Source organism: Anser brachyrhynchus (genome assembly GCF_964034855.1).
Source record: "Anser brachyrhynchus genome assembly, chromosome: 27".
NCBI classification, from domain to species: Eukaryota; Metazoa; Chordata; class Aves; order Anseriformes; family Anatidae; genus Anser; species Anser brachyrhynchus.
The window spans coordinates 4,138,788-4,164,056 of NC_137720.1; the positions used below are offsets into that span (position 1 = coordinate 4,138,788).

General features: G+C 45.8%; 1 protein-coding gene across 6 annotated transcripts in view; it reads left to right on the top strand.

Moving 5' to 3' along the window:
- The window catches only part of IGFN1 (immunoglobulin like and fibronectin type III domain containing 1), a 60,883-nt gene extending 39,896 nt beyond the window's left edge, over nt 1–20,987 (top strand). For 3 of the 6 annotated variants that reach the window (XM_080569638.1, XM_080569640.1, XM_080569639.1), the window contains 13 exons: nt 1,519–6,471; nt 8,396–8,520; nt 9,338–9,479; nt 10,011–10,307; nt 10,923–11,231; nt 12,219–12,392; nt 13,265–13,393; nt 13,896–14,198; nt 15,774–15,862; nt 16,821–17,016; nt 17,670–17,969; nt 18,462–18,788; nt 20,115–20,987. In XM_080569638.1, the coding sequence (XP_080425764.1) occupies nt 1,519–6,471; nt 8,396–8,520; nt 9,338–9,479; nt 10,011–10,307; nt 10,923–11,231; nt 12,219–12,392; nt 13,265–13,393; nt 13,896–14,198; nt 15,774–15,862; nt 16,821–17,016; nt 17,670–17,969; nt 18,462–18,788; nt 20,115–20,128 (7,358 nt within the window). In that variant the 3' untranslated portion in view covers nt 20,129–20,987. The remainder of the gene's footprint in view (nt 1–1,518; nt 6,472–8,395; nt 8,521–9,337; nt 9,480–10,010; nt 10,308–10,922; nt 11,232–12,218; nt 12,393–13,264; nt 13,394–13,895; nt 14,199–15,773; nt 15,863–16,820; nt 17,017–17,669; nt 17,970–18,461; nt 18,789–20,114) is intronic. The other 3 variants (XM_080569642.1, XM_080569641.1, XM_080569643.1) reach the window with 3 other exon arrangements.
- Nucleotides 20,988–25,269: the final 4,282 nt, after the last annotated feature.

Genomic DNA, 25,269 nt, shown 5'->3' on the forward strand with positions numbered 1-25,269 from the left:
AAGCATGTAAACAAAATAATAATCCTCTCACTGTCTTATTGCTCACTGAGAAACAAATTGTGGAGCCTCTAGTTCCTAAATTGTATCTGTAGAAATGAAGGTCTGTTTAGACCTTCTTTTCTCTTCAGATGAGACAGTTTATTTATTTTTTAGTTATGACAAACTCTATTGGTTTATTTCCTCTCCAGTTACTATGAAGTAGTATGTTCTCCATCAGTTACCTAAAAATACTCCATACCCTAGCATGTGTTTCTAATGAGGATGCAACATACATACAATCAAGGAAATTTAGAGGGCATCTTGCTAGATGGTATTTTCTTTCCAAAGTAGGGGTTAAACAGGTTAGAAGAAGCTCAGAAGAAGATGGGAAATATACCTTCCAGTGAAAGCAGATTCAGGCTGGGTATGAGGAAAAGGTTTGTCACCTGAGGGTGGTCAGGCACTGGAACAGGCTCCCTAGGAACGTGGTCACAGCACCAAGCCTGACAGAGTTTAAGAAGACGTGATTTTCTGTTCTATTCTGTTCTATTCTGTTCTATTCTGTTCTATTCTGTTCTATTCTGTTCTATTCTGTTCTATTCTGTTCTTCTCAATGTGGTCCTCTGGGGATCCAGAAGTGGGGCTTGATGATCCTTGTGGGTCCCTTCCAACTTGGATATTCTATGATTCAGTCTTCACTATGATTCAGATTAATAGTTAGCTGGCTTTTATTTTTTGATTCTCAAGTGTAGTTGTTTCGGTTTCTTTTGAGTTCCTGCTGCAGCAAAAGCTGATGTACTTCATAAAGACCTTTTTTGGTAACCCTTCAGAAACAGGGCAGGTTGCTGAGTATGACATAAAAAGCAACTGCCTGTTGACTTCATTGAGCTGTCAATGCTCTACAGGAATTATATCTAGGGTGAAAATAAACACAGTCCATGACCCACTTTTTGTCTCAGAAAAGTCTGAATTATGGGTTTAATACAAAGCTGTTCACAGAACCGGAATCTTTAGTCTTCAGTTTGGAGATCTCTCAAGTGCCAGGATGCCAAATGTGCAAGCTGCCACAATAGCCATGAGATTCTAATTGAAGGGTGGGAACTGATGACCAGTCTGGGTGGGGGATATTCTGCAACTCCTTCAGGGCTAGAGGTAGAAGGCAAAAGGAACCAAAGAGTCCCAGATACCACTTAAGTCCCTCTAAATTGGATCTATCATACTGGGTTTGCCCTGATCTCCCATTTCTTCTTTTTTTTTCTTCTTAATTTTTTTGTTGTTTGTTAACAAGCATGTTTCAGCTAAAAATAATTGTTGTCTTAACTAAGAAATGTAAAGTTATGTCTTAGTATAGCAATGAAAAAAAAGGTTTTTAATTGAATTTAAGTTCATTTAAATGTGTTATGTGTCTGTGTCTTAGAAAGAAATGATAACTTGCTAATGAATTTTCTTTGTTGATGCAGTACATGACGTTGATTGTTGTTTTTTCTCTCTTTTGCTGTATTTTTTTTCCTTCAATCAAACAATGCATCTTCAATACAGATCCCAAAGGAAGAAAGGGACAGGATGAAGGAGGTGAAAAAGAGAAATCTGACTGGCGGAAAGAAACATTGACAGATAAAGACGGGGCTAAGAAACCTAAACGCAGAGAACATCTTAGTGATAAAGATCATCTTACGGATGCTGGCATGGAAAAAGATGACTGGTACAGAAATGGCCAAGAAGGCAGTCAAGGCTACTCTACTGATGTTGATGAAGGATATATATTTCTGGGAAAAGAGGGGCTACGCAAAACGTACAGAGATGGAACAATGGGGCCCGGGCAGTTTTCTGGAGCAGAGGGAGATGGAGAATCAATGACAGATGATGACAGTAACATTGGACTAAAAATTTTAGGAGGGAAGAAAGGTTTAAGGCTTGTACACAGCCAGGATTCTATGACAGGTAGAGCAAATACTGATGATAGAGCAGGAGGAGCAGATGAATGGTGTTCTGTGGATGGCAGAGATGAGGGTATGTTGGATGCAGTTGATGTTGACATGGCTGATGCAGAAGGTATGGATTCTTGGCATGACAAAAATGATAAAGTAGGTGATAATAGTTCTAGAGCTGGCTTTGGTGGTATCAAGAGATTAGGTGCTACTGATGGAAGTTCTGTGTTAGGTGGACTTGATCCTGATTCAACCAGAGTGGGAGACAAGCATTCCCTGTATGGTAAGGATGATATGCTAGGTAGGACTAGATCTGGTAAGAATGCTGCAGGTACTGAGACTGCAGGAGGAATGAGATCCCCCTATAGCAAGGATGGTCTGCCTACTGTGGCTGGTGTGAATGGAGTCGGTATAAAAAGAGAAGGAGAAACAGGGGCTCTGTATGGCAAGGATGGCTTAACAGTTGATGCTGGTGGTCATGTAGGTCAGGCAGGAAGATCTGGCTTGCTGTATGGCCCAGGTGGTCTCCCAGCTGGAGATGGGGCTAGAACTGGTGCAGGTGGCAGTTCTGCAGGAGAAATGGGGGTACTCTATGGTCCAGATGGTCTACCAGTTGGGGCAGATGTTAATGACGCTACTGCAGGTAAAATGGGAGGGTTCTACGGTAAACATGGACAATCAGGTGAAGCTGGGGCTGGAGCTGGAAATTGGGTTAGAGCTGATGGAGCCGGAAGACAAATGGGATCACCCTATCAAAAGGACAGTCTCCCAGCTGGAGCTGGGGCTGGTATTGGTGGTGCTGGTGCAGGTGGTTTTGGAGGTGTTGGGTCTCCCTATGGAAAGGATGGTCTCCCAGCTGGAGCTGGTGTTGGTGGGGCTGGTGTAGGTGGTCTGGGAGGTGTTGGGTCTCCCTATGGAAAGGATGGTCTCCCCGCTGGGTCTGATGTTGCTGGTGCTGGTGTAGGTGGTCTGGGAGGTGTTGGGTCTCCCTATGGAAAGGATGGTCTCCCCGCTGGGTCTGGTGTTGGTGGTGCTGGTGTAGGTGGTCTGGGAGGTGTTGGGTCTCCCTATGGAAAGGATGGTCTCCCAGCTGCAGCTGGCGCTGGCGTTGGCGTTGGTGGTGCTGGTGTAGGTGATTTTGGAGGTGTTGGCTCTCCATATGGAAAAGATGGCCTTCCAATGGGAATGGGAACGGGGGCTGGTATTGGTGGTACAGGTGTAGATGGCTTTGGTGGTGTAGGATCTCCCTATGGAAAGGATGGTCTCCCAGCTGGGGCTGGTGTTGGTGCAGCTGGCTTGGGAGGAATTGGCTCTCCTTATGGAAAAGATGGCCTTCTAGTGGGAATGGGACCTGGTGCCAGTGGTACAAGTGTGGATGGCTTTGGTGGTGTAGGGTCTCCCTATGGAAAGGATGGTCTCCCAGCTGGGGTTGGTATAGGTGGTGCAGGAGGAATTGGCTCTCCCTATGGAAAAGATGGCCTTCCAGTGGGAATGGGAACTGGGGCTGGTATTGGTGGGGCTGGTGTAGGTGGTCTTGGTGGTGCTGGATCTCCCTATGGAAAGGATGGTCTCCCAGCTGGGGCTGGTGTTGATGGTTCAGGTTTAGCTGGTGCAGGGGGAGTTGGTTCTCCCTATGGAAAGGATGGTCTTCCAGCTGGGGCTGGTGTTGGTGGTGCTGGTGCAGGTGGTTTTGGAGGTGCTGGATCTCCCTATGGAAAGGATGGTCTCCCAGCTGGAGCTGGGACTGTCGCTGGTGGTGCTGGTGTAGGTGGTTTTGGAGGTGTTGGATCTCCCTATGGAAAGGATGGCCTTCCAGTGGGAATGGGACCTGGGGCTGGTGGTGCTGGTGCAGGTGGTCTGGGAGGTGTTGGATCTCCCTATGGAAAGGATGGTCTCCCAGCTGGAGCTGGGGCTGGTATTGGTGGTGCTGGTGCAGGTGGTCTGGGAGGTGTTGGGTCTCCCTATGGAAAGGATGGTCTCCAAGCTGGAGTGGGTGGTGCAGGTGCAGGTGGTGCAGGGGGAGTTGGTTCTCCCTATGGAAAGGATGGTCTTCCGGCTGGGGCTGGTGTTGGTGGTGCTGGTGCAGGTGGTTTTGGAGGTGTTGGATCTCCCTATGGAAAGGATGGTCTCCCAGCTGGAGCTGGGGCTGGTATTGGTGGTGCTGGTGTAGGTGGTCTGGGAGGTGTTGGATCTCCCTATGGAAAGGATGGTCTCCCAGCTGGAGCTGGGGCTGGTATTGGTGGGGCTGGTGTAGGTGGTCTGGGAGGTGTTGGATCTCCCTATGGAAACGATGGCCTTCCAGTGGGAATGGGACCTGGCGCTGGTGGTGCTGGTGCAGGTGGTGCAGAAGGTAATGGTTCTCCCTATGGAAAGGATGGTCTCCCAGCTGGAGCTGGGGCTGGTGTTGGTGGTGCTGGTGTAGGTGGTTTTGGAGGTGTTGGGTCTCCCTATGGAAAGGATGGTCTCCCAGCTGGGGCTGGTGTTGGTGGTGCTGGTGCAGGTGGTTTGGGAGGTGTTGGGTCTCCCTATGGAAAGGATGGTCTCCCAGCTGGGGCTGGTGTTGGTGGGGCTGGTGTAGGTGGTCTGGGAGGTGTTGGGTCTCCCTATGGAAAGGATGGTCTTCCAGCTGGGGCTGGTGTTGGTGTGGCTGGTGTAGGAGGTTTGGGAGGTGTTGGTTCTCCTTATGGAAAGGATGGTCTCCCAGCCAGAGTGGGTGGTGCTGGTGCAGGTGGTGCAGCAGGTATTGGTTCTCCCTATGGAAAGGATGGTCTCCCTGCTGGGGCTGGTATTGGTGGTGCTGGTGTAGGTGGTCTGGGAGGTATTGGGTCTCCCTATGGAAAGGATGGTCTCCCAGCTGGAGCTGGCGCTGGCGTTGGCGTTGGTGGTGTAGGTGGTTTTGGAGGTGTTGGGTCTCCCTATGGAAAGGATGGTCTCCCTGCTGGAGCTGGGGCTGGTATTGGTGGTGCTGGTGCAGGTGGTCTGGGAGGTGTTGGGTCTCCCTATGGAAAGGATGGTCTCCTAGCTGGAGCTGGGGCTGGTGTTGGTGGTGCTGGTGTAGGTGGTTTTGGAGGTGTTGGATCTCCCTATGGAAAGGATGGCCTTCCAGTGGGAATGGGACCTGGGGCTGGTGGTGCTGGTGCAGGTGGTCTGGGAGGTGTTGGGTCTCCCTATGGAAAGGATGGTCTCCCAGCTGGAGCTGGGGCTGGTATTGGTGGTGCTGGTGCAGGTGGTCTGGGAGGTGTTGGGTCTCCCTATGGAAAGGATGGTCTCCCAGCTGGAGCTGGGGCTGGTATTGGTGGTGCTGGTGCAGGTAGTCTGGGAGGTGTTGGGTCTCCCTATGGAAAGGATGGTCTCCCAGCTGGAGCTGGTGTTGGTGGGGCTGGTGTAGGTGGTCTGGGAGGTGTTGGGTCTCCCTATGGAAAGGATGGTCTCCCAGCTGGAGCTGGGGCTGGTGTTGGTGATGCTGGTGTAGGTGGTTTTGGAGGTGCTGGATCTCCCTATGGAAAGGATGGTCTCCCAGCTGGAGCTGGTGTTGGTGGTTCAGGTTTGGCTGGTGCAGGGGGAGTTGGTTCTCCTTATGGTAAGGATGGTTTCCCGGCTGGGGCTGGTGTTGGCGGTGCTGGTGTAGCTGGCTTGGGAGGTGTTGGGTCTCCATATGGAAAAGGTGGCCTTCCAGTGGGTATGGGAACTGGGGCTGGTGTTGGTGGTGCTGGTGCAGGTGGTTTTGGTGGTGTAGGGTCTCCCTATGGAAAGGATGGTCTCCCAGCTGGGGCTGGTGGTAGTATAACTAGTGCAAGGGGGGCTGGATCTTCCTATGGAAGAGATGGTCTATCAAGTGGTGCTGCGGCAGGAGTAGCTCATTTTCCTTTTGGAGGTGAAGAAATAATGGGTTCACATCACGGTCGGGATGCTGGGCTGAGCAGTGTTCAAGGATATGGAGGTGGAGCAGGAGGAGCTGGCTTATCTTCAGAGGGCAGGGGTGTTGGTGGCTCTGCCATACAAGGTGCTGGGTCTACATATGGAAAGGATGGGGGTTCAGCTGGAGGCAGGGCTGGAGGGGGTGGTGTTGGCAGGTTGGGAGGTGATGGAAAGGAGTTACATTCAGCCTGGGGTACAGAAGGTATGGCAGGAGCTGTTGGAATGGGTGGCAAATATGGGCTTGATTCACGTCCCGGCAAATCTGCACGAGATGAAGCTGGAAAGGGAACTGCTGGTGATTTCAGAGGGCCAGGCCACAAAGGCTCATCCCATGACGAAGAATCAGATCAAAGGGATGGTAGGGGTGAGGACAGGGATTTAGGACAGTTAGGCTCCCGTTATGGCAAAGATTCCGCTGTTGGAGGGGCAGGGGACAAATCTCCTAACAGATTGGGTGACGGGAGGAAGCCCGGTGTTTTCAGTCAAGGTTCACCGGGTTATGATCAGACATCAAACCTTTATGGTGGACCCTCCTCAATAAACCAGAGAAAACAGCTACCCAGCCTTGATATTAAAACAAATGATTTCTTGAAGAATGCGGAAAGTACAGAAAGAAGAGGACATTTTCGCCTAGATGATCTGAGAGGTATGTGTTTAACTGATTACTTCTGTATTGCTGATCCTTGCGTTTTGATACTAACAAGAGCAAGTGCTGGATTCTGCACGTGGGTTGGAGCAACCTGGGTTTTACATACAGGCTGGGGGACGACAGGCTGGAGAGCAGCCCCGCAGAGAGGGATCTGGGGGTTCTGGTCGGCAGCAAGTTGAACGTGACCCAGCAGTGTGTCCTGGCAGCCAGAAGGGCCAACCGTGTCCTGGGGTGCATCAGGCACAGCACTGCCAGCCGGTCGAGGGAAGGGACTGTCCTGCTCTGCTCTGTGCTGGCACAGCCTCACCTCGAGTACTGCATGCAGTTTTGGGTGCCACAATATCAGAAGAACTTAAAACTACTACAGAGTGCCCAAAGGAGGGCTACAAGATGGTGAAGGGCCTGAGGGGAAGACGTGTGAGGAGCAGCTGAGGTGCCTTGGTTTGCTCGGCCCAGAGCAGAGCAGGCCGAGGGGAGGCCTCATGGCGGCCTGCAGCTCCCTCACGAGGGGAGCAGGGGGGCAGGCGCTGAGCTCTGCTCTCTGGGGACAGCGACAGGACCCGAGGGGACGGCGTGGAGCTGGGACAGGGGAGGGTCAGGCTGGGGGTTAGGGAGAGGTTCTGCACCCAGAGGTGGTCGGGCACTGGGACAGGCTCCCCAGGGACATGGACACGTCACCGAGCCTGCTGGAGTGCAAGAAGTGTTTGATAAATGCTCTTGGACAGAGGGTTTGATTTTGCTAATTGTGAACTGACTACAGAATAATGTCTATAGAGCTGACTTGTTTGGGTACTGGTCTAACTGTACAGTTTTCAATGCAGCATACGTGGATAGATATTATAACTGTGGTATGATATCTAAATCATCTAAAACAGGTATCATTCGTTCATTCAAATAAATTATTCAAATCCAAATGGAAGAGACTTGAGTTCACAAACATTATTTCCCATATAGTTTTAAAGAATATGGCTTTGTTTCTTTGACATTGTTCCAATTTAAAACATACTATTTCTCTTTTTCATTCATATATCTTTTGCAAAAATTTGATTTCTGTGAGCTCTGGGAACTACTCTATACCCAATTAGGCTGCATGTGTACATAATGTAATACAATCTAAAGAATTCATTTTCTCTTCTAACATGAGAGATAACGAGTTACATATAGTGAAAGAATAATGTGTATGCAGCCATTTAAATCTTATCAGTGGCTGCACTAGCAAGATAGCAATGTCAAAAACTGTAAAAGTGAGAAATTTTATATATGTGATGAAAAGGGAGTACTTGCCTTGTGGACCCGCTGACCGAGATAGAATTTATCAAGGCCACCATAACATAAATACAAATCAGTAAGTAAAACCTGCAAAACTGGGAGTCGATTAGGAAAGAGTGAATAGAACTGGGATTTTTGTTAGAGAGGAGATGAGGATGTTAACACGAATGAACTGGGGAAGGGAAAGATGAATGCAGGGGGTGTCTGGAGCTGTTCTGGAGGACTGTTTCGGCAGCCCTGTAGCTGGTCAATGCAGAGGAAAAGAACAGTTAAGAAGGACATTGTACGTATTCTGGAGGAGCCTTTTTTTTCCCCACTGGCTGTAGAGGGAGACAAGACAATTAGCATAAACTTAAAATAGCAAATATGTAGATGGATAATGTGATTTGTGATTAATGCATTTTTGATTAGGTTGATGTAGGGACTATACTGCATGCAGGCCAGCTGGCATGTCCCTTCAATGCCATGAATTTATGCTAGCTGGCCCACGGTGTCGTGGTTTAAAAAAAAAAAAAAGCCCATCATGATACAGTATATGTATTTTTAAAAGCTCTCTTCTCCTCACATGCATGTGTATTTTTGTGTACATTACTCTCTGTCAGTGTAAGACAGAATTATCATCCTTTCAACATTTTCTTTTCTGGACATTTAGCACCACGCTGCCATGTCAACAAGCAGTTAATTGATGTCCGAGTCCAGAAAGGGGAACCAGCTGAGCTGTCTTGCGCTGTCAATAAAGAAGATGTGACTGCAACCTGGTTTAAAGATGGATTAAAGGTCGGTGTCCTGTAGCTGCTTTTTTCTTTGGCTAACAGTGCTCTGCTCTCTGGCTCTACCCCTTATTGAGTATCATGTTGAGGTGTCTTTCCCTCTGCCAGTCTTACTATGGTCTCAGCATGGCCCTAGAAGACTTCTGCAGGAGCTTGTTTAAGCTAAAATTCCTGTTAGAAACTGACTGAGATTTCTTTGCCTTCCTGCTGCAAGATACGTCCATTCTTGCTGACAACAGGAGGCTTTGTGTTTTCCATTCTTTTGCATGGGTGAAGATGACATGGGTCTTTTAGTTGAAATGGAATCCTTTTTCTTTTCTTTGGTGCATGAGAAAAATATGCAAAATAATATATACATAAATAAAAAGGATCTTCAGATGATCTATAGGCAGGTATAACACCAAAAGTACTCTTTCAAATTAGTGCTTAAAATCAAGCATAGATATCACATTCCATATCCCAAAAGATCATAAAAGACTAGTTCGTTCAAACTGTGGGATCCATAAGATACTGTAGGATTCCCAAGATGTCATCCTTGAGCCTGGGCTAAAGTGTCAGCATTAAGAATAGAAAGTGAAGGTTTGGAGATAATGTTTAAGATCAGAGGTCAAATTAGAATTACCATTTATTTTAATGGTCTTTGATTCAAGTCTTTGTGGGGAATATGGTGGTGAAGTAGTTACCAGATAAGTAATCCCAGAATGTTATTGTAACTAAACACACATGACATTCATAAATCGTTTCAATTACATTTCAAATTTTTGCCTGTTTGGATTGTCTTTTTATTTTTTATTAAGCATGGGTCCCTGTGTTTTATCTTGTAGTTAACAAGCATGGATGGAGTCTTTTTTGAAAAGCAAGGTCTAATCCACAAACTAATTTTTAGCAAAGTGGAAGATATTCATGCTGGGAAATACAGGTTTGAAGCTGGAGATATAAAAACTGAAGCTTCAGTTTTTGTTGAAGGTGAGTGATGCAATACATTCCCTCAGGACCTATAGTTGGTTATTGAGACTTTATTATAATAACCATCAATATGGGAAATGTTTTTGTTACTGGTTGGTGCATAAAAATTTAACTAGGGAGCCTTTATGACTACCTTCTACTACTAACTCAAAGATTGTGGGTGCACACATATGACTTGATCAAAACAGATTCTTCATTCTTGTGTGTGTAGTATGTTGCCTATGCAACACTTGCTACAGTGAAAAGGACAGTGTGATATCATGAATACTTTGTGAAAATTATCCTGTAGCAAAGTTGCATGCATGTGTGTGAAGTGCTGGGTGTAACAATAAATGTGAAGGTCAATTAGTTTGCAGCATCATGAACTTCACTTTTTCAGGTTGGATAAGTCCCCAGAGAACCAAATAAATATATTTTGGAATATATGTTTAAAATATACAGCAACAATGAACGCAGAGAAGCCCTCCCCTCCGAGGTTGGCCTTATCCTCTTAGAACTGCAATTTTTAATGACCTTGTATTATCTGCTTAGATCCTCCACAGGTTGACAAAGTTCTCCTGAAAAACTTAACAAGTGTTCCTACTGTGGCCAAGGCAGGGGAGAAAATAAAGATCAAGGTCCCTTTTGAAGGCCGGCTGCCAGTCAGAGCAACATGGCTAAAGGACAAAATGGAGCTAGCAGATGACTCAAGGATTCGTGTTGATAAAACAGACACCTATACTATGCTGTCCATCTCCAACACTGAGAGAAAAGACCGTGGGGATTACAAAGTCAGGCTGAAGAATGACAGTGGCATCTTAGATATCGACCTAAAGGTTGAGGTAACAGGTAAGACCCCGTAACATCTACAGTGGCTTTTATTGTAAGGCTTAGGAAGCGGAACCAGTAACGCTGGTCACAATCTTATTTAGAACTACTGGCTATTCCAAGATGAACAAGGCTATGTAATTTTCCAGTAACTTAAGATACAAGCAACATTGTTGACGTGTTTCTTACCCTTTAATACAATATGACACTCATCTTGTTTGATTTTGGACAGCCAAATCTGACTTTTGAATGTTGGGAAATTGTGGAAGATAGGACTACACACAACAGGCAGATCTACAATCAGATTATCAAGGCCAAATTCCATCTTACCATAAATGTCTGTGCTCTTTTGGAAGATCAGAACTGATGGTGTACTTTATAAGTGAGCTGTCTTGCTACAATTTGTATGAGAACAATCAGCCCATGGAGCAAGTGCATAGCTTCCTACACCCGTATGAAAAGTTAGAGGAGTGGATGTTTGAAGAGGCAGTTCAGGTGCTTGACCCTCATTCTGCAACTAGTCATATGTACCATCAGAAATTGAGTGTCCTAGCTGGTGAGCAAGAAAGAATGTCTGCTCCAAACCCAGGAATGCATTTGGATCTGGAGCTAACTTGCTTGTGTTCATCTTTTCAGACAAGCCACAGCCACCTGCAGGACCCATGAAAATTGTAGAAAGCTCTGCAAATGACATCACGATTCAGTGGAAACCCCCAAAAGATGATGGGGGCAAACCAGTGCAAAGCTATATTGTTGAAAGGCAGCAGGTAGGCGAGGGAGGCGAGGGCGACTGGGTGGCTCTTGGGGAAATCCCCAGAAGCTGTACTACTTTCACTACCAACAAAGTGGAACGAGACATGAGCTACTACTTCAGGGTGAGGGCTGTGAATGCAGAGGGAACCAGCGACGCCCTGGAATCAGAGGAAGTAAAGGCTGTCAGTAAAGGTAAGGAATAACCTTTTGTAACTGTGTTCTACAACCCTACGGGAAATTGATTATCAAAGCTGACATGAAAGGAAACTCGCTGCATTTTGGATGTTGCTACAGATCTAAACCTGAATCATGGCTGTGAACTCTTCACAAAAATCTGTGCTTGCCAGTTGTAGCTTGGGATACATTTAAAAAAAAATAAAAAATAAAAAGCACAAAAAGCACGGCCAGCAGTTTGAGGGAGATGGAGTACTGCATCCAGCTCTGAGGTCCCCAGAACAAGAGAGATGTGGAGCTGTTAGAGCAGGTCCAGAGGAGGTCCGTGAAAATGATCAGAGGGCAGGAAGCACCTCGACTATGAAGAAAGGCTGGGAGAGGTGGGGTTGTTTGGCGTGGAGGAGAGGACTCTGGGGAGACCTTGTTGCAGCCTCTCAGTGGTTGAAGGGGGCTTGTGGGAAGGATGAAGAGAGACTTTTTGCAAGGGCATGTAGTTACAGGGCAGAAGGTAGTGGTTTTGAATTGAAAGAGGGTGGATTTTAGATGAGACATAAGGAAAAAATTCTTTGCTTACGAGGGTGGTGAGGCACTGGAACAGGTTGCCCAAAGAAGTTACGGATGCCCTATCGCTACAAGTATTTAACACCAGGTTGGATGGGGCTTTGGGCAACCTGATCCAGTGGGAGGTGTCCCTGCCCATGGCGGGGGGAATGGAAGTAGATGACCCATTGTGTAAGAATGTACGTGCTTCTCTCTGTAGGCTGAGAGTGGAACACTCAGTGGTGATGACCACAGGTCATTCATGAAGAGAAAATTCAGAAAATAAGGTCCATGTGGGATCCTGTTTCTGTAGGGAACAGCATACACAACTTCAGGTCTCAGTCATGTTTTCAAAGCACATCCATACAAATACATTGGGGAAATGTGGAAGAAATGACTCAGAACACTTCCTTATTTTGCAAGAAAAGTTTATCTGCTAATAATGAAACACTGTTCTCTTTCTAGCTACACCTGGTGCCCCAGACCCCCCTGAGATCATTAGTGTCAGCAAAGACACCATCACAATATCCTGGAAAACACCTCGTAGAACTGGCAGCTCCCGAATCATGGGATACATCGTTCAAAAACGCAAGAAGGGTACCATGACCTGGGTGCCAGTCAACAGTGTACCCATAGCAGGTACGTAGCTTACTTAAATCCTGGAACAGGATGGAAGACTTGAAAAAAGCCAAGAGTTCTGCTGGGTTCAGAAGGTAACATGCTTTGCAGCGTTGCTGCCTTCCAGCTCCTTGCTTTAGGGGTAGTATCTTTATACTTTTCCACATCAGTGTTTTTCCTCTTGAGTTCTTGAGCTGCTGGTTGTCCCTATTGCAACCATATTAACCCTGTCTGAAATTTTACCTTTTTATCTTGTATAGCTCTTGTATTATAAACCTTCTTCAGGCATTCAGCTGTATATAATCTTTTCTAGATACTGTAAGCCTATGGCTGGAGAAGAATGTAGAGAAGCTTGCTGCTGCATCCTGGGATGTAGCTCCTTTGTAGATAAACTGATGTCTTCAATCTCTGGAATTGAAGTCTTAATTTCATGTGCAGAACTACTGTCCTTAATCCTCATGCTAAGAACTAGGCAGGCAGGAACTCAGAAATGCAGGGAAGGTAAAGAAACACAAGTGATGTAAATAAGCTCCTAAATGTGTTTGGACTATAGCTATCAATTATCCATCAGGTGCAGACTAGGACCCCTTACCTGGTAGTACAGAAGAGTTTAGGTTTATATCATGAGGAAAAACAATGGATATCCTTTCTGTAACTTAATAGCTCTCAGAGTCTGTTTGTTTTGAAAGAGAATACAACGAACACATCTCAGTAGTACGTATGCACTAGGATGGGGAAGGGCAAGGGAACTGGAGACAGCATTTATACTTGGCTCCTCAGAATTATTCAGTCTGTAGTTCTGCATGGATGCAGTAAAGTAGAAGGTTGTTGTCCTTCCACTTCTTGTTGGGGTACTGCTCACCCAAGCCAATGTGCTTGTTTTCATTCTGCAGATAAGAAGCTGAAAATGACCAATCTCAAGAAGGGTCTGCAGTATGAATTTTGTGTGGCAGCTGTCAATGCTTCTGGTGTAGGAGATATCAGTGCGCCATCACAGCCTGTCTTTGCTCGAGATTCCACAAGTAAGTGAACGGCTGCTATCATTCTGGCTTGGGAATATGTAAAGCTGAATGTAGACTGGGGATGTTATTGCACAGGCAATGTTTGTAAGTGCTTTGTGAAAGTATATGAAGACAAAGATCAAATAATTGGGGGATATTTCATGGCGGAGAATCCTCTATCTTCATGAGGAAGGAATGGAAGGGTTTCCTGTGTGGTGCTTCAGTTAAGATAAGGCAGATGCTCTGTGCAGGAGCTATGTGGTGTGGAGAGAGATTCAGGGTGGGTTGTGAACCATTTCAGGATTGTTGCAGACTGTACTGCATGGCTCACTGGAGCAGGCACCTATACACCTACATCCAGCTTTGAAGAACTGGGACAAAATGGAGGCAAGATAGCAGGGTGAATATCTAGTGCACTGCAAGAATGTTGGGGATCTCAGGAAGTGACTGAAAAGTTGGGGGTGGGAGGATGGGTGTAGCAGGAATACTAGAAAAATAGTTTAAATAAAATTTATCTTTTCAGAACCTCCAGGTCAAGTGAGGGACCTTGCAGTGACCAGCAGTGACAGCACTAGTGTCACCCTATCATGGAAGAGACCCGAAGCAAAAGATGGGATTGATGTGAAAGGCTACGACGTGGAGATACGGTCTTCTAACAACCTCGACTGGACCAGATGCAACGTTCTTCCTATAGGGGTGACCACTTACACAGTTAAAGGCCTGAAAAACAAGGAGCTGTACTTCTTACGTGTGAGAGCCCTCAATGACTGTGGCCCAGGAGAAGCTGCAGAGCTTGAAGCTTTCACTGAAGCTGATTCCAGTGTTGGTAAGTCTAGTGGGCTGCTTTCAGCATGAGCAAGATTGTTCTATAGGTAACAAGGTGAAGGCAAGGTCTGTAGGTGGCTGTGATGACTTTCTTTGAAGTCCCAGGCTGCAGCACAGGGACAAGTGCTGCATTGCTGTTCTAGAGTATGTTACTTGGTTACCTCATCAAGAAATTCTGAAGGTAAAACTGTATAACAGACTGTGTTTAGCTCCTGTTATTACTATACAAGAACCCTCAAAACTGTATTTCTATATGGATTTACATTTTGCGCCCCTCACCCCACCATGGAGCTATGGCACAGTCATGATCACCAGACAGAAGCCACATATATGTTACATTGACCTTTTGTTTTTTTTTTAAATTGAGAAGTAGAGTTTTCAGTTTATTTTTTAGAGATAGATTTGGAATTAAACATTTTGATTCATTCTCATTCAAATTGCAATTATTATATATAGTTTTTGTAAACTTTATTTTGCTTTTTCTGTTTTCTAATTTGAACACAGCCTTTTCACTTTTCTTTACAATCTGTATTTTTTTCCTATTGTTTGGGAACATTGCAGAGCTACAGAAGATAATTCTGTGCGGGATTCATCTTCCTTCACTTGGGTCCTAAGTGAAAATGTCTACTTTTGGCCTATTCACTGAGACTTCTTTTATAATCAGTTAGTAAATAGAAAAATATAAGAAGCATTTTTTTCAGTTTTGAATGTTTTTTCTATAAGGTATAAGCTGCATTCTGGAGTTGCCTCTCTACTTATGGAAAGTCAGCCTCTCTGACTACGCTTGACTTGTATGAATGCAGCCAGAGTTAGCTAAAATGAATTCCAGTCTGCCATTCTATCACTTCAAAACTTTTTATGAATTAAGAAAATCTGTAAACATACAAAAAACAGTCACTTACAAGAATTTTTTCTTTGTTCTCTAGCTTTTCCAAAAGATCAGGTTCAAAAGGTTACTGAACTGAAACATGGAAATCAAAGGAATTGTGTAGGAAAAATGCTAAATACATTAGTATGTTATATTGAGAAAAAGAGAAAAAGTGAAAAAAAATGTTAAAAAATATTATTTCTAATAAATTCAGGCCTGTTTCATGAGTATGTTCTCATAGCTTGCTATTTTATTCGGTCATGTGGGAAAATAAAATACAAAGAATTTTTGGGAATGTCAAAAATGCTCCGTCAAACTGCTCTTGTCATAAGTGTCCACTGCATTTTTTTTTCATTGAATGTCATTTTAGACAAGAGATCCATCATGTGATGGGGTGAAGTGTATCAAAGAGCAAATTTATCCATGATTGAGATGTCACGTATACAAACACTGTTGTGAATGTAGTTTAACATCCTTCCCTCTCATTTAGTCATAGTGCTAAATAAACAATAATAACATTTGAAAGGTGTAATGGCTAGCAAGGAACTTTGGTAGTGAATCAAGGAGCTTTTTTTCCAAAGTACCCCACTGAGTTTATCAACAGCCTGCAGACTAGCTGTTGGAAAGGCTAGCACATGCATATGAGTTTGTCAGCCAACGACTGTGTCATAACAAACAACTTTTTAGTGCAATCACCGTATTTTCCAGTTTCTCCTAGGTTCTTAATAGATGACACAGTGAAAAATTTCCTGATTATAAAAGCAGGAAATACTATCCGAGTGGATATTCCTTTCGAGGTAAGATTTCAAATGTAATTCAGAAATCCCCATCTCCTCTTTTTTTTGTATGTCAGTAGTAGACGTGAAAACTGAGCTGTTGTTTTCTTGGCATGGAATTTTGCTTACAAGACACTCAGCAAATCCTCTAACCTGCCGGTGCTGTGTATACTTTCTGTATGAGGAAAACAACAACAAGAATTCAGCTGTCACACTTGGTCTTAGTGGTTTATGAGACTGTGGTTACTCAGTAACCTCAGCAAATAAAGCGCTTGTAATGCTGTCCTTCCAACATCCTCAGTATCATCTCAGTCTAGTACTGATCCATCATACTTAGTTTAAAAATCAGTTGATTTCCCCCCATCTCCCTCAGAAGGCATTGGGGTAGCTTTTGTAGCAACTCATGACTGTCTTACTAAGCAGCAGGACTTAAGCCCTATTCCTCGAAAAGTAGGCTTTCACTTGCAGAAGCCCTCTTTGCTTTGACGTAAGCTTGGAACAACACAGGTGAAGTCTAGGTTATCAGGAAAAAGTTGATGAAGGCAAAGTGTGCTTATTTCCTGGTCTTGCTCCAACTCATCTGCTCCTTTGGAGTATGGAGACCAAAGATGGAACAACACAAATTTACACTTTGAGGATGTTTTTTTTTCTTTCCTTTAAAGACCAGCAGATACTTTGTAAAGTAGAAAATGTTAACTACCGATGTCATCTGTTTTTGCCCTAGCACACTTTGTTTGATATAGGTATTCGTGAGCACCTTAGTACAATAATGTTCTTACAGGAGATAGGAAGAAAAACTTGCAAAGGAACTCTTGAGCAGCTCTGTATCCAGGGCTCTTAGATCCATCTCTGATATTTGTGTATGTTGCACATCTACACAACACAGTTGAGTATTTGGGACAAAATAATGAAGCTGTAGATGTGAAGATATAATTTAGAGGCAAAGCAGGTAGGCTGTAACTGGTACTATTCTTCACAGGCGTCTCCAGATCCGCAGGTGTCCTGGTTAAAGGATGGGCTTCCTCTTTCAAACCGGGCTACAATAAGCACCAAAGATGGTACCTCCCAGCTGCTGATTAAAGCAGCTGAGTTGATTGACAGTGGCACCTACACCATTGAGCTCAAGAACGAGTCAGGGAAAAGAGAAACATTCAGCTTCCAAGTTCAAGTTACAGGTAAGTCATTAGCATGTGTATTTAAGTATAAGTACATATGCGTGTGTACAAACAGATTTACAGTCAGTAGTGAACTGAGTTCAGCACAGTGAGCTCTGATGTGGTTAAGCAATGCAGGCACCAGGAGAATGAATACAATTCTCCATAAGATTCAGTCTGTCCACTATGTGGTATCACTTGGCCCAGTCTGCAGGACAGATTAATCTACTGATTAGGACTAGACCTGGCTACCAGAGTGACTGCTTAAAGAGATAAGGTCACGCAGATGAATAGTGTAAACCACAGGAGAGAGGCTCATGCACTTTTTAATGGTCTAAGCTTGGTCAGCAGCAGGCTGTATAACCTTTATTCATAGCTAGAACAACTCTTTAAGCTGTCTCATTAAGAGATGAAAAGGTTTAGCTATACCAACCCTCATCTCTTCCCTCTATCCATAAAGAGGCTGTGGGTCTAATGCAGCAGAAGTTCAGTTAATGGCAAATGCATATAAAATGGCTTATGTATCTGGAGGAGGAATTGAATTTTGTTCCTCCTAATGACCAGGATGTTTACTCAACCCCCAGACATAGAATATCTGGTGGCTCAAAGTTTTTATGGTCCTGTACTGTGTCACTTTTCCTACATCTTTAATATGACTTGTCTTCATCTGACAGATATCCCACAAAACCCTGGGCCTATTCTACTGCAAGAGAATGTGCCAAATGCAGTGACAGTAACCTGGGAGCCATCAGCATCTGAGAAATGGGAAAGCAATCTCTACTATACAGTTCTGAAACGTGAATCACAGAAGGGCTTGTGGCACGTGGTGGGTGACCTGATCTACACCAACAAATTCACATACACCAAAGTGATCCCAGGCCGGGACTACTACTTCAGGGTTGTGGCAAAAAATGAGTTGGGATCCAGTGGTCCATCTGAAACTGTGCAGCCTTGGAGAATTAAAAAAACAAAGGGTAAAACAGCTTTTACATATAGCTATCTGTGTAACAGTGTTGTCGTGCTTTGTTCCTGTTATTGTTTCTAACACACTATATTGAAATAGGTCTTTCCTCCTGTGAACATTTATTTGCCCAAAATGAGAGTGCATAAAAATAACCTAAGAAATTCCAGTTTGGCAGGGAAGGATTGCCCTTTCTGCACAGACATTGTTGCAAACCAGATAGAACCTTTATTTTCAGCCCTTATTAACAGATAATTTTTCACAGAATTAGTATCCATCAAAATCTAAGGCGTAAGTTTTGCAGAAACTAAGGTTTCTGACTTCGAGGTTAAGTTCTGACCAATTTGAGAAGAAACACAGATTACAATCCACAGATGTGTGGGGTCTCTGGCTATTTGCAGTGCAGAATGCCATGTGTTAAGTCCTTTGATAAGACTTCTATCTGAACATGAAGCAGTATCTGAGTTTGTATGTTGCTTTGTGTTTTGTTTTGTTTTTTTACCAGCTGAAGTTCATATCAGACCACAGAAATACAGAGGAGTTAATCAAAACCAGCCCCCGAGATTCCTCGTCCCATTGAAGCCTCATGTGGTGACTACTGGGAGTGAGTGCCGTATGAGCTGTGCCGTTGCAGGCCACCCACCTCCAAAGATCACTTGGTATAAGAACAGTAGAGACCTCTCCAGTGATCCTGCCTATTTTGGCACAAATGACTTTGGTGTCTGCTCCCTGGTGATCCAAGGAGTCTCAAAAGCTGATGAAGGAGAATACATGGTTGAAGCCGCCAATGAATTGGGCCGTGTGTTCACCCGAGCCTTCCTCGCTATTAAAGGTAACAATCTTTAATACTTCCTTTCTTTCCTCCTGTATTCTGATGATACACATCATTGCTGTCAAGATGCCTTAAAAATGGTAGTCATACAGCTTTATTCACTGGCAGGAGCAATCTCCTATGAGACTGTGTGCATTTGGCCTGCTTTATAGAATTTGTAGTTAACCTACTAAGTGATCACTTGAAACAGATATGAGAAGGCAGATATGAAAAACATTTGATTTCTACATGAGCCCAGAGACCTTGCTTGATCTTGAGAAAAACTTCTAGAAAGAAATATCCCGTCTTTAATAAGACGTGGTTAAACCCAGCAGGCAGCTAAGCATCACACAGCTTTTTGTTCACTCTTCCCTAGTGGGATGGGGAAGAGAATCAGAAAAAAGGTAAAACTCACAGGTTGAGATAAAGACAGTTTAAATGGATGGAAAAATAAGGTAAAAATAATAATAGTAATAATAAAAGAATATACAAAACAAGTGATGCACAATGCAGTTGCTCACTATCTGCCAACCAATGCCCAGCCAGTCCCTGAGCAGCAGCAGCAGCAGCTCCCCCAGTCAACTCCCCCAGTTTTATTGCTGAGCATGACAACATATAGTATGGAATATCCCTTTGTCCAGTTTGAGTCAGCTATTCTGGCTTTGTGTCACCCCAGCTCCTTGTGCACTCCCAACCTCCTCACTTGCAGGGCGATATGAGAAGCTGGACAGTCCTTGACTTAGTGTAAGCACTGCTCACAACAACTAAAACATCAGTGTGTTATCAGCATTGTTTTTCTCCTAAATCCCAAACACGTCACCATACCAGCCACTGTGAAGAAACTTAACTTTATCCCATCACAAACCAGGCCATAAGATAACATCTAGGTTAGATTTCTCTACAGTGCAGGATAAAAGATTTGTGCAATAGCAATTCTAGGTGAAGCAGTAAGGAAGAAGGCCAAAGGCAATGAGAAGGGAAGAAAGAGAGCAACGAGATGTAAGTTGAACAGGGTCATTGAGGATCCCGGCATGAATGCAGAATGAGTGTAGTTGGCTGAGGGTGGACATCCGGTGAATATACTTATGGGTAAATATCATTAGCATTTTCCTCGGTTCATTATGGAACATCCTTTACTTTGAGTCAAATATTTTAATTTTAATGCAATTCAAGACACCTCAGTAGAACTGTATGAATGGAGAAACAGGTCAATTAGATCCCTGTAATGCTTTTTCAGATATTGATCCTTTTGACCCTGTAACTTTTCAGGTTTCCCTTCCAGTATAAGTTTCAGGTTGTCTTCCGTTACAAAATTTAGCTCTACTTCTCTCTTTCTCTTATTTTCAGACTCCTCCCTGTAGCACGAACTTCCTGAAAACTCTGCACTCCTATGTGAATGAGAAGGTTTTCAGTGAGAACTGGCTTTGTACAAAGGCCACATATTTATTTTCAGATGTCCATTATAGTCTGAGTGTTCTCCAGATCCAGTAGTTGCATTTTGAACATGATGCTGCATTGTAGTCAAAATGGGGGAAAAAAAGCTTTAAGAGAATTGTATCTTTTGATAATGGTCGTGGCTTTCCACTATGACCCTTAAAACACAGATGAGAAGCTTCAGGAACACATAAGATGAGAGGAAACATAATTGGCCAAAAGGAAATTTTGGATGGAAAACACAGATGTGAGTGACCATTCTGCCACAGCACTCACTTGCTGTCAGGCTGCTGCAAGAACATTTCATGACACCAGATCTCTGTGAAGCTGGCCTTTTGGCCTGTGGCTTTCTACTCCAGAGCACTCATTTTGGATTTCACCTAACTCTCAGCAGGTTTCCTAATTCTGGTAGAAGCAGTTCTGCATGTATTCTACTACCAGTCGCAGCTATGTATATTATTTCCCTTAACCTCTGAGTTGAAGAGTATCTGTCTACTAGCTTTATCTAGGCAAGAGAAATTCTCAGATGAGGCTAACACAAGGTAGTGCTACTGGCAGTGAAAATGCACTGATGAGAATGAATGGAAATCTAGAACCAGTTATATTTGTTTGAGCAGATCAATGCTGCACTTAAAGCTATTGTAGCAAGTGCTATAAAAACGGATGCAGCAGTGCTGAACTACCATGTTAGTGTCACCTTTGAAATGTAGCTGCTGCATAAATGTTCTTTTTGTTTATATTTTGTACAATGTTGTACAGACATAACAACCATGAAATTAAACTATAGTTCAGTAAAATCTACCATGTGTAAGTGGTTATTTCTGTAGAAAGAAGCCCAGGCAGTTCCCTGCATGCTCAGGTAAGAGCAATGCAACAAACACGGGCAGTCAGCAAGAGAAGCTGGTGAGTGAGCTGGTTTGAGTCAGTGGACTACAGCAACGTGGTGCCTCCTTCCCCTGGAATTAACTTCCAAAGTGGAAGAGCAGGCACTGCTGGGGGGGTATGGCCTCGAGTATGTGATGAAAGATCCTGTTAGGGCAGAAAGCGAGCCCTCATGCAGGAGTCTTCCTCAGTATAGGCGTGTTTGGTGCATCTGGCTGAATTGCAGCAAGAAGAACTCTGACTTCTGTGGTCTTCGGTGACTTAGAGAACACAATCTGGTCAGTTGATAAATCAGCAGTGCCTTTCAGTGCTATTTTCTGAGCACTAATGTCAGTCCTGGGGATTCTCAGGACGTTCTTTTTAAACTAGTTGATTTTCACCTTAATCCCTCCTTCAGTAAAGCGTTTGTCTATGCTTGCAGATCACTGTTGGTGGCCGAGGCCACCTGACCCTGTTTCCTCTTCTGCAGGTTCCCATTGTCTGCTGCAGATGCCCGTGCCCATACACCCACCCCATATAGCTGTATGTCCTAGCTCCCTTCTCTACAGGAGAGTGCTGGTCAGGGCTATGGGCCTCAGCTTTCTGCTGAAAGTCCTCTAAAAGGAAATGCTGCTGCAGTCCTACCTCCATGTGCACCCTAGAGGCTAAGGGGTGTTTGGATGGTCCTGTTTGGCTGGGAGGCAAGAGATGGAGTGGGGACTTGCGCTGGTGTCCTGGGGAAGCCTTTCCACACGAAGCCTTTGAACATCCCTTTTTGGAAGGATGACTGCGTTTCTAGCTGCAGGGGATTCACAGCCCATCCTCCTGGCTGGGCAAGATGGGGATGGATTGACCCTGGGCAGCACTTTGAGCAACAGCTGCCCGCTTCTGCACCCCTCGCCTGGAGCTGGCTGTTGCAAGAGGGGACCTGGATTGCCTCAGGGGATGGCAGTGCTGGGCAGGGAGAGGCAGCCTTTGGAACTGCCTCCATCCGCACCCCTCCCTGACTGCACAGCCGGTCCCATCCCTCCCTCTCCAGGGAGAGGTGCTATAGGACTGCACAGCCCTCCAGGGACTGTGCAGAGAGGGTTTTCCAGAGTCTGCAGGCCAGCAATTTCAGCTTCTTCAGAAGCTTGAAACACTTCAGAGCCCTGCCATCCTCCACAAGGCTGTTAAAAGAGCTGCCATTGGCATGTCTTACCACTTCTTAAATTGCTGGACTTCCTGGATGATGAGATCAGAGCAGGAGTATGTTCAAGGGTACCCTGGCAGCCTCACCCCCAAATCCTTGAGGATGGTGCCCTTCTGTAGTTTCCTGTAGCTTAGATCAATATCACCACATCTGCTTCCCAAGCCTGTCTTCCCCTTCGCTCCTACATGGAGTCCCGGGGTGCTGTTCTGGAGACGTGCTTCAGGAGGCAGCTGCTGTGTTGTGTTGCAGCTCCTGGGGAGAGCCTGCTGGGGAAAGAACAGCCATGGCTACCCTCTTCCATGCCCTGCTGTGTTCCCTTCGTGCCATGCTATCAGCTCTGGCAGTGTGGCTGCAGAATGGAGAGCTCTGGCTGCAGTCTGGTTTGCATGGACCAAGCCCTGTGCTCAGTACCCCAGGGGCAGCATTATGCACTGCAGCAGGATAGGGGCTGTGGTTTCACCTACGTCCAGCTCGATGTCCTGTTCCAAGTAGGAGAAGTCAAGGTCTAACTCCTCCAGGCTGCTTTCAGTCTCCCATGCCTCCCTTCTTTTTCTCAACCTCAGGTAAGAGCTTTTTTTTATTATTATTATTCTATTTTCTACTGGTTCCCATTCCCTGTCATCAGCCAGGCAGCGAGTACGCTACGAATTGGCAAGCAGGGTGTGAAAGAGCTGGTGTTCGCCATCCCCAGCCCAACCTCACAGTGCGTTGCAGCCACGGGGCGTCCTATCTGTGCAATTGCACTGAAAGTCTTGGGGGAACAGCGGGCCCGTGTGAGAGGGATGAATTTGGCAGTGATCATATAGCATTGCCCATTTCAGAAGGAGGCAGTCCCAGAACAGAGGATCCTGTAACACCTGCACCAGTCTGGGCAGGGAATGATGCTTTGTGCCGGAGGATGCTGGTTTGGGTGGTGTCCCTCCTGGAGGGGGCTGAGCAGGGACCCAAAGGGGTGGCTTGCAGGAGGGGTGGCTCTGTGGTGGGGTGCAGTGGGTCAGGGCTGTGGGTGGGATTGCCTCAGTGATTCTGGGAGTAGGGGGAGACTGAGGGATGGCTGTGCACGGCTTGCTGGATGCGGAGGTACAGAGGACCTGCTCTACAGATCACCTCTGCTGCTTTTGTTGAAGAGAAAAGGAAGCAGATCTCTTCCTCCACCAGGTCCATCTGGGGAAGGGCGGACATGGGGTGGGATGGAGGACGAGCTGGACACGTTGCTTTCTAACTGTCTTGGATCTGCTCTGGCTGCAGCTTCCTCTCCTGGAGTACTGGGACAGCCCGTGGGCAGGGACGATGCTCCCAACAGGGGATGCTCTACTTCTGCTGTGTTCCCAGTCCTAATCCATCACCCTTGCAGGTCTGAGATACTGTGGGTTGTGCAGGTGTCTTCACCATGTCTCTCTGGCCCTGGAGGTCCCTTATGTAGTCTGTCAGTACCTTTTGAGCTGTAACCTTCTTTCTGCATTAGCACAGGCACTCTGTTGATGGGTTGGAGGGGTGCAGGCACTGACAGCTAATGTCTGGGTTTGTCACCCTTAAATACTGTGACGCCTGGCTGAAGCTCTGCTGCAATTGCAAATGTGAAGAAGTAAAACTGGACACGTCTGGAGTATTTCTAAACCCTCTGCAATCAGGACATGTATCAGCAGTGATTCAGCATCTGATGGGAGTCCAGCAGCTGCCCTGTCTCAGCTGAGCATTTGCTGTGATTTAGGCGGTGGGTGCAAAGCTCACCTCGCAGGGCACTTCCCAGGCACGCTGTTTGTGATGCCACGCTCACAACAGAGTTGTCCGAGCGGCTTCTGTTTGTAGGCGCTTTTCCTGTGGGCAGCGCATCGAGATGCGCAAGATGCTCAAGCTGTGTCTCAGCCCGAGGGGACCTGTTGGTAACGCTGGCAGTGCAAAGCTGGATGGAGGTGTTGACCAGACCATGTTTTCCTGCCTAATCTTACTTCTGGGCCTGATAAGATGAAAGAAAAAACACCACCACAGCAGGGAGGATGTTGTTAGCTGTTCGCTGCCGAAGCCAGGTGAGGTGAACGCAGCGAGGACTCCATCTCTTACCACTCAACATGGTCTGTGGGCCATGCCATTAAACCAAGCGCTGCTCTATCAGATGGAGCTCACCATTATTCGAGGAGTTTTATTTTAAGCCAAGACACGCAGGCAGCACCAGCTGGTAAAGGAGGATGCTGTGTGTGTTCGGTTTCTCTGACAGCAGCCTTGGGAGGTGCCTTGATTCACGGAAGAGATCCTGTTAAGCCATGAGGAGCTGGGGCACAAAGATAAAGAAGTCATCTGAACATCTGTGCAGCTCATCTGCCATTCTTGCTGTACAAAGGGATGTCAGAGACCTTCAGCTTCACCCCTTTCTGTCTGCCCAGCCCTGGTGCCTCCAGAAGGGGTCAGACCTACCTGACGAGCTCAACCAAAGAGGACCACGGTGAAATGAAACCCAGCTAAACTTGACCACGTTAGCAATGTGTAATGCACTTGCACTGGCTGACGCCTGCTTTCCTTAGCCTCGCCGGTGACACTGGCTCCTCCTCACCCTCGGCAGGCACAGCCTTCTCCAGCAGATGCACATTTACTTGACAGACCCACAGGCACTGACCTATGAAGTCCTGTTACCCTGCAAATGACATTTCCTCTCATTTGCTCACTCCCGTGCAAACAAAGCTGCTCTCTGACCCAGCCCAAACCCCTGGTCTGAGCAATGTTGCTTCCTCCAGGGTGGCCCCAGTAGCTGGGGTTTCGAGAGCTGTCGGCTTGTGCAGATCTCTGTTTTCAGTGCCTACAGCTCTGCCTTTCTCTCCCACTTGCCTGCACACAGCTGCCTGCAGCCCCTTTGCCAGGACAGTGGCTGCCTCCCCCATTGCTGCTGCTTTTGCTTAACCCTTCACAGCCGTGCAGGCAAAACTAGATTTCACTGCCCTCTTTCCCTTCCTCACCCTCCATACCACGGCTCCTTCGCTGGCAGCAGCAGGCACCCCGGCTGCCCACATCTCTGATGTAAGG